We start from the raw sequence: 9,441 nt of genomic DNA, 5'->3' as shown, positions 1-9,441 counted from the left end.
ATCACAAAATGGTATCCTGGGGATGGTAGTCCCAATCCCATGGCATCTCGGGAATGTTAGACTCAATTCAGTAGTATGGTTCCATGTGATATTATAAATATCTTGTCACAGGGCCATCACAAACCCCGATGTTGTCTAATCAATTGGTGGTGGTGGTGCAACAACGATGGTGTGGTGATGGTAATACAGTAGTGATGGTACAGTGGTGGGGTCGTGTGATGGTGGTGGATCTCTCATGGTGTTTGATTACAATGTTCTACACCATGTAATCCACTTTGAGTCTCAAGTAGAAAATTGGCAAATACCTAGTAAGGTATAAATAATCAAGTAAATAAATAATGATAGGCTGACCACCGCTGTACTCATTATTCCCTCCCCCCAATAAAAATTATCTGGTTACAGGCCTGCCATAGCTTAGCTAAAAAGGGGGAAAGGTGGCATTGGTTGGCTACTGGGGGGCCAGCATGACGATTGTTGCTAGCCCTTGTGAGCAGTGCCAGTACAATCGAGGGGAGGAGCAAAGGTGGTGGTAGCAGGGACAGCAGTGAGCAACACAAGAACAGGGTGTGCTGATGCTCTTCATGCTCACTGTCGCCCTTCTTGCTACTGCGTCAGCAGCAGGGGCACCTTTTTCATCCCTCCCCCATGGGAAAACAGGCACTGTGACTCTCCCTACAGACAAAGCCGTCATCATGATCAAGGACTCCATTCTGTGATATTTGTCCCCATGCGTAGTACTTTATTTTATTTTCTGCCATGTGAGTGAATGACAGCCATTCATTTCTTATAGGGAAAAAGTAAAGGCTTCACTTGAGACTAGGTTGCCTGGCAGCCATCAGGAGGGTTGTGGGATAGGGACATCGGCTGTGTTCCCAATGATTCCTAGAGCTACCCGTTGTCACTTCCGGGTTGTACCTGGAAGTTACATACCACCACAGAGTATGTCACTTTTTACATTTTTATTTTTCTCCTCCTGCCATTCAGAGAAGCTGCAGACAGCAGCAGTGATTGGCAGGAGGCCTCCTGCCATAGCGAGAGGCCTGGCAACCCTACTTGAGACACTGTTGTGTTGGGAGCTAAATCTGCCCCATCCTTCTGGTGACTCCAATGTCTAGAATGAGGGCCAAGACCTCACCTCTCGATCAAATTGCAGTTCTTTCACTTTATTCCATGTAACTAGTGGACGCCATTCAAAACTGAGCCAGCCTGCGCTTGCATAGCTCTACATTTTTACATACCCCCACCTTGGAATTTTGTTTCTTAGGCTGATTCTGCATTGGTTTTTCCCTCCATTGTTTTACAAAAACCATGTTGGAATAGAAATTCCCCTCTGCATTGCATGCTTCTTTCACTTCCTTTGATCATCGGATTTTTTTTTAATTAAGTTGCAAAAATGTTTACTGTAGTAATTCTGTAGAAGATTTTCTTCTATAATCACTCACACGCAACAAATCGGATTTTATGGTACCTTCTGTATAGACAGGGGTGACTTCGCAGTCAGTATGGCATTGCCCTGAGGTATTTGAATGTGGTTTCGAGCTGCACTTTCCCCTCCCAGTTGAGAAAAAGTGGAGCAAATGCTAGATGCAGAATCGCCTTAGGGTAATGATAAATTGAATAAAATAAATAAATAAATAAATAAATAAAGTATCTTCCCTCTTGGTGATCTAATGCACATCTGCTTGACCTGCAGAGAGTGTAGCTGACTCTGTCCAGAAATGCTGTAGTGAGAGCATCCAGCCCTTTCTAGCTTCCATACTGGAGGAACTGATGGGTCCGGTGAGCTCTGGGTTTAGCGAAGTCCGTCTGCTTTTCGAAAAAGAAGTCAATGAGATCAGCCAGGACTTCCAAGCAACAAATGATAATGCAAAGCTGAAAGAGGTAAGATGGCTACGTGATTTATTGTTTATTTAGACAGAGTCTGTTTTGGTCAATAACTTCCTTCCTGGGGCAACTGTGCTTCTCTCCTGATCATATTTTGATTTCCCCACCCAGAATTCATGATGTGACCTAGCAGTTTAGTATGGCTGTGTTCATTCTCTTTGTAGCTTTCACTGACGGAGCATCCACACGGCAGTTTTCCCTGCACTTTCCATATATAAGCCGCCTGTAGCCACTGTTCTCCCTCACACACCACCAGGAGGGCTTTTTAGGGCTTTGGGTGTGTGTGTGTGTGATTGATATATCACTATGTGTGTAAGCAGTGCCATCAAGACGCAGCCAATTAATGCTGATCCCAGCAAGGGGCTTTCAAGGGAAGTAAGAAGCAGATATGGTTTGCCAGTGCCTTTCCATTAAAAAACACAGAAACTGCTTGACTGGTTTGCATGAAAAAGGTATCCTTCAAAAGGCTGCAATCTGATTTGCTCATCCCCTTATCGTTTACTGGGTGGCTGCGTGCCTTTCTTTGTGACATCAGAGCAATTAAGCCAATGGCAGTTCCGCCAATAATACCTTGGCTCAGCAAACTTCTTGATAACTTCAGAGCAAATCAGTTATTCATGCCTGGGCGACACTCGCAACTCAGGTGCTATGAATAACGTACTTTTAATGTCACTGTTATCGTCCCGAAAAGCCAAATCTGGTCTGTCTTTCATTCCATCAATCTCTTAGCTGTCATTCTTCACCATTGTATTTCCAGCCAGTTCCCCACACCTAGGATCTTCTTTGTAGCTAATGTGCTTCAGGCCATATAAGGCTTTAATATGAAACCTGCAGTAAGACCATTCATGAGACTCTCTCTTCTTTGCAAACCCATCTTTCCTCTAGAACGTGGATCTGCTGATGAGCCTCCCATACAGCTCTGTGAAAATGGAGCCTTGCTATCTGAAGGTGAACCTCCTGCAAGAGCAGCTTCAGGATCTCAAGAGTCGTTTCAAATTCTACCATATTGACTTGATTATTCAGCAGACACAAAACCACATGCAGGAGGTACAGTCAGATTCACATATTGACTATTAGCCCAGGTCTGGTCTTCATTTGTACCTTAACTATTAGCCCAGGTCTGGTCTTCATTTGAATTCAGAATAGCTACATAACTAAATAAATTCTGCTTTTTATTCATTTTTAGGCTTTTAAATCCAAAAGCAGCTTCAAAAGGTCGGTACTCTAAGGCAGAAAGGTGAGGGGGAGGAGAAGCTGCTTAATATTTCCCCTTTAAAGTATTGTTCGGCTTCAAATCACCCCCTCCCCAGCTACTTTTGCCCCCTTATGAGAGAAAATATGCATCCTCTTCCAGGGGAAGAAGGAGGCTTCTGTTTGTGTGATGTTGAGCTGAAAAACAACCAGAGGCTTAAGTAAGCAGCCTGTCCACACCCACCCTTCATCTGCTATTGCTGTTTTTTGGGGGGGGGTTTGTTTTGTTTTTAAATGCAGAGAGAAGGTAATGCAGAACTCTGTTCGGACCCAAATTATTTGCTCTTGTGTGTGTACGAAGATAAAAACTCTCATTTGTGTACAAAGACAAGAACTTTCATTTGATCCTCTGAACAAACGTCTTGGTGTAGATTCACGCTATTAGTTCTAGGTGTTCCTTCGATGACTTTCAGTGCCATCCTAAGCACAGTTACATCCTTCCAAGTCCATTGACTTCAGTGGGTTTAGATGAATGTAACTCTGCTTGGGGAGCTGCGGTGGCTCAAGTGGTTAAGACGCTGAACTGCAGGCTGTGGAAGGTCGGTAGTTCAGCAGCTCGAGACCCGAGTGTGCCGCAGGACGGAGTGAGCTCCCATCTCTAGTTCCAGCTCCTGCCAACCTAGCAGTTCGAAAGCAAGAAATTGCAAGTAGATAAATAGGTACCACTTCAGTGGGAAGGTAACAGCGTTCCGTGCACCTTGGTGTTTAGTCATGCCGGCCACATGACCACGGAAATGTCTTCGGACAGCGCTGGCTCTTCGGCTTTGAAACGGAGATAAGCACCGCAACCCTAGAGTCGGATTCGACTGGCTTTCGAGCAAGGGAACCTTTACCTTTACCTAACTCTGCTTGGCATGGTACTGCCGGTCAGTCTGGATGCATCCTGATCTCATGAAAAATCCAATACATGTTTAGGTTGCTAGGCAATTCGCATGGAGGAATCTTGGTTTCTTTATTTAAAAGCCCTCCTTCCAAATCTGAATAATTGTTGAACCAGTAAGGGCAAAGGGAGCAGTGTGAGCAGCCCTACCGAAATCCAGACTTAGAGAACATGTTCTGAGATCCAGAGCTCCTAAGCTGAGTTGCAGCATGCAGAAAATGCTGACCAGGGCAAGGGCACACGAACACATGAAGCTGCCTTATTCAGAGTCGGACCACTGGCCTTTCAAAGTCAGTTGTGTTTACCCAGACACACTAGGGTCAGTGGTCATACTTCACCTACCACCCGCTCCTTTGAACTAGAGATTGAACCTGGGACCTTCTGCACGGAATGCAGGTGCTTTACCACTGAGCCTTGCCCCATACTTAGGCTGCTTTATACTGAGTCAAGGAGGGCCTGGCGTGATGTGGTCCATAGGGTCATGAAGATTTAGACTCGACTGTGCGACTGAACAACATACTGAGTCAGACCCTTGGTCTATCATTGCCACTATTGCCTAATCTGACTGGCATCATCTCCGGTCTTTTGCATCAGCGGAGATGCTGGGGATCGACCTTGGGAATTACACATGCAAAGCAGGTACTCTGTCCCAAGTCGTGGCCCCATTCTTAGCTGTCAGGCTACTAGTATTTATTCTAGACCACTTAATCCAAAGGCTTCATTTGGTTGCTAATTGCGGGGTTGATGTTGCACATTCCCTCTGTAACCAAAAGAGGCCAGATAGACATCAGGATAGATCCCCACTCATATACAGTGTTCTTGCTTTGAGCCCTGGGAGTGCCTAACAAACCCTTTCACAAACAGCCTGTTGCCTTTTAAGTATATGTACCTTTGTTTGTACATTAATAAGCACATGGGTTTAATGGATGTTGATACCGATTTCAGCATGGTGTCTGTAAATGTGATATCTGTTTTTCAATGTTTCCCTGCCAGCTTATGGAAAATGCAGTATATACCTTTGACCAGCTGCTCAGCTTAGGCCATCAGAAAGATATGGCCAGAATGGCAACAGCCATTGAAAAAGTCAAACTTCGCGTCCTAAAGGTATGCTATTTTCTGCCTGCGCTTTGCACAGAAAGGTTTGTAATGTCCACTTAATATAAAACAAAGGTGTGTTCCCCCTACACACACACACACGCACTTGTTTACATTTATTACTTTTTTGGTGTTTGAGTCTTCAAACATCTTACAACAATTGCAGCTTAGATGCGAAGAGGACAGCAGAGCTCATATACCTGTTCTAGTTGTGTAGGTGAGAAGGATTCAAGCAGGTGCAGTTTCCCCCTTTTGTACCTGACACTGTTGTAGACATTCTGTGCACGTCACAATGAGGGTCTGCCATGGTTGCTCATCTGAATGGAACATTCTGATCTGATATCTTAACGGGCATAACCTGTACTAATTAGAAAATAATTCCTATAAAACTTTAACTGAAAGTTTTCTATTGTCTTGTTTTATATGCATGTCAGCAGCTATCAAGAAGGTTCTACTGTACAGTATGATCTCCCAAGGAGCCAGCTGTACTTTTAAGACTACCTCTTGATATGGTAGAATGAATCTCGCTTCTGCAAACATGCAACATAAGAATCATTGCTGGTTACTTGCTTGAATGTGACTTGCTCCTTGATAAACCTAGGAGTTGGAAGACTCTAGGGGGAAGTTTCCAGTTCTGTTGTTGACTTCATTTCATGGCATTCTATGAATATGTTATATGCATTATATGTATGCAGATAACCGGAGTGAATCATCCTCAGTTCACAGTAACAAGAGAAGCGATGGATGGATGGCCTAAAAGGTCTGAGGGTTGCACGCAGGTGTGCATGATTTGAGTGGCAAAGCTGCTGTAGAAGTGTACACACAGCATGTTGTACAGATGGACAACTTCCTGTTCATGGTTAACCTGTATGGAAACCAGTTCTGCCTGTTTGTAGCAGGAGCCGGCTTTGCACAATGTTTGTTGACTGGCACGTTGAGTACGGCAGCTCATCTCCCCTCCTTCCCCAGAGCAGTTTTGCTGCTCTTCTAAAATACATTTTCCTTTTAAAAAAAAGTTATACATGAACATATGATAAACACTCATTTGAAAATTAATAAAAAGGCAGGCCACAAGCAAATGACTGATACCAGTATTCAGATTGCTGAGATCTGTGAAGGCAGGGAAACTGGGCAAGTTTGTGGGCAAAAACAAAACAAAAAAAACCCTACCACAAGTCATATTTAAAGGTATCTCTGCACACATCTGGAGTCATTGGATGGAAACTTCATGACTGTTGACTGATAGGGCTTGAATCCAGACTTCTGTGTCATTAGACCATTGTTATATATTCTCACACAAATGCGTATAACAGAGGCTTACTGGCAGCTTTTTCTCAGGTCCTTTGGGTTTGGCCCACTATGAACAGGTCAGCAGTATGTGTGTGTGTGTGTGTGTGTGTTTGTTTCAGGTGGTGACGTGCTGAACCCCTTTCCCAGTTGGCAGCTTTTCTTTTCTGAATTGCCCTCTCAAATTCATTTCTCCTGGTGGGAAAGTAGCTTTATGGAGTTGATTTGGAGAGGCAAAAATGGCTGGCAGGAAAAGAACAAAGTTATCTCGTCCCCACCTGTTCCTTCTTTGCTCCTAACGGGTTCAGCCCGAAACCAGTTTCTTCAGGGGAAAAAGGTGCCCATCCAGATTGCATTAGGCACCTTGTTGTGGCTTCAGGTAGTTGTGTTCTAATGGTTTGGAAGTCTATATTCAAGCACTCCTCCACTCTAACTGGGTTTCTGTACCTGCTTTTTCTGTATCTGCTTTTCTTCAGCAAAAAGTGCCCACCGGAATTATATTTCCATGCATGTGCATGTAGTGCCTCCTGTATCAAAAGAGAATAGAAACTCATCTTTTTTTGGAAATTACTCTGTACAGTGCCACGGCAGTGTATAAATAATAATCGGTGCGGTTCTCAGTTCCAAGTACATAGAATTTGTTTCTCTTTCAAGGATAAGTGCCAAGTTTCAATAAATGCAACTGATTAAAGAAGGACAAGGTATCTTTTGGGGCCCAGTCAGGCCCATTTATTTCTGGTAACTGAAGTTTTGAAAAAGTCCTTATTCCCAGAGATTTCTAGAGACAGAAACAACTGTGAAGGAAGCAGCTCCATTAGTGTTTCTGTCCACAGGAAACTGGCAAGAGGTTGCAGGCACTTTGGGCTTTTTTACTGCTGACTTTATGTCTTATTTTTTGTTTTTGTTTTTCATCTACAGCAATATGACTATGACAGCAGCACTGTCCGGAAAAAGATATTTGAAGATGCTTTGATCCAAATCACTTTGCCTACACTGCAGCGGACATTGGCCTCAGCTTGCAAACCGGTAGGTTGCTGTGCTGAAGGGGAGTCAAAAGGAGAGGAAAAGTTTGCCTCAATGACATGCTCATGCTATTGTGTTAGCCTGATCATTTGAAAGACTGCTGAAATTAAGAGACTATTGACGGTCGGGGCTAAGGCCAAGTACACTGCAGCTCTGTGTTATGCAGTCTGTAAATCCCAGAATGGACTTATGAAACCCTGGCCATACTCATTTCCTGCCGCTGGGGCATTCTAGGATGTGGTTTCTCAAATGCCAGCTGGGGCTCCAGGCATTCTAGGATGTGGTTTCTCAAATGCAGCCTCTGAGCGCTTTTCCCTTTTCGGTGGTGGTGGAAAGGGCCATCAAGTCACAGCTGATTTATGGCAACCACATAGAGTTTTCAAGGCAAGAGGCTTCAGAGGTGGTTTGCCACTGCCTGCCTCTGCGTCATGGCCCTGGTATTCCTAGGAGGTCTCCCATCCAAATACACAAGCCAGGGCCAACCCTGCTTAGCTTCTGAGGTTTGATGAGATGAGGCTAACCTGGGCCATCCAGGTTAGGACCAACCCAATGCCAACCGTTTTCTGTACAAGCCGGTAAACTGAGTCGATGCAGTGCCCTTTCTGTGATGAGCTGCAGTCACAGCCGTGATTGTGGAGACCCTTCCTTGTCCTCGCCCCAGGTGGCCACGGAATGGAGGCCAGGGAATTATCTCTCACTGCCACTACAAGTTCTCCCAGCTGCAGCTTTTGAACTTTAGCCAGTCTTTATGCTCTGCAAACACAGCTAAACACCAGTCTGAAAGAGCTGTTTGTGTGTGTGTGTGTGTGTGTGTGTGTGTGTTTGTTTATTACTTTAGATTTGTGAATCACCCAATCCCTGCACACACAAGGCTCTGGGCGATGTACAACAGTTAAAACAATGTTAACATATAATAAAATCTGTAAGTCAATTACATAATCTCAGATGGCATCGATAAGATTTTTTTGTACCCACTCCAGACTGTGTTGCCATCTCGTGGGCAGGACAAGGAGGGGGCCAAAGTGCCAAGATGGATGAAAAGAAGAAGAGGGTGCCAGCCATGATGGCACCGTTGCCATCCTTGACTGAAAGCCTGGCGGAACATCTCTGCCTTACAAGCCCTGCGGAGTTGCATTAAGTCCCACGGGGCTGTGGAGGTATTTGGCAGAGAGTTCCACCAGGTCAGAACCATGGCTGAAAAAGCCCTGGCTCTGGTCGAGGACAGCCGGATATTTGGGGGGGCCAGGGTTTAACAGTAAATTGTTCTCAGCGGAGCATAACGCTCTCCCGGGGACACAAGTATTCTGCACTATTTGAAGCCTCCGCATTGCTTTTAAGGGCAGCCCCACATAGAGCACATCACAACAGTCCTATTTCAGGTTACCATAGGGTAGATTAGTGTGGTTGGATAAGCTTTGTCTGTCTGTCTGTGTGTGTGTGTAAAGTGCTACCAGGTCACTGCTCGATACCACACCATACCACACCTTAAAAAGGATATTATAGCTTTGGAAAAAGTGCAGAAAAGGGCAACTCGAATGATAAAAGGGTTGGAACACTTTCCCTATGAGGAAAGGTTAAGGCGCTTAGGGCTCTTTAGCTTGGAGAAACGACGACTGAGGGGTGACATGATTGAGGTTTATAAGATTATGCATGGGAAAGAGCAGGTAGAGAAAGAGGTACTTTTCTCCCTTTCTCACAATACAAGAACCCGTGGGCACTCCATGAAATTGCTGAGCAGTCGGGTTAGAACGGATAAAAGGAAGTACTTCTTCACCCAAAGAGGGATTAACACTTGGAATTCACTGCCACAGGAAGTGGTGGCGGCTACAAGCATGGACAACTTCAAAAGGGAATTAGATAAGCATATGGAGCAGAGGTCCATCAGTGGCTATTAGCCACAAGGTATAGATAGGGACTCTGGGGCAAGTGATGCTCTGTCATCTTGGTGCTTGGGGGTGTCAACAGTGGGAGGGCTTCTAATGTCCTGGCCCCACTGGTGGACCTCCTGATGGCACTGGTAT

General features: G+C 44.9%; 1 protein-coding gene across 1 annotated transcript in view; it reads left to right on the top strand.

Moving 5' to 3' along the window:
* FAM129A (family with sequence similarity 129 member A) overlaps positions 1–9,441 on the top strand; it is a 103,555-nt gene that overhangs the window by 82,548 nt on the left and 11,566 nt on the right. The window contains exons 8-11 of the mRNA XM_015412773.1: positions 1,694–1,881; positions 2,770–2,931; positions 5,009–5,119; positions 7,316–7,423. Of these exons, the coding sequence (XP_015268259.1) occupies positions 1,694–1,881; positions 2,770–2,931; positions 5,009–5,119; positions 7,316–7,423 (569 nt within the window). The remainder of the gene's footprint in view (positions 1–1,693; positions 1,882–2,769; positions 2,932–5,008; positions 5,120–7,315; positions 7,424–9,441) is intronic.

Source organism: Gekko japonicus, unplaced genomic scaffold (genome assembly GCF_001447785.1).
Source record: "Gekko japonicus isolate JY-2015 unplaced genomic scaffold, Gekko_japonicus_V1.1 scaffold793, whole genome shotgun sequence".
NCBI classification, from domain to species: domain Eukaryota; kingdom Metazoa; phylum Chordata; class Lepidosauria; order Squamata; family Gekkonidae; genus Gekko; species Gekko japonicus.
The sequence above is the reverse complement of the archived record's forward strand: the minus strand, read 5'-3'. Positions and strand labels throughout refer to the sequence as shown.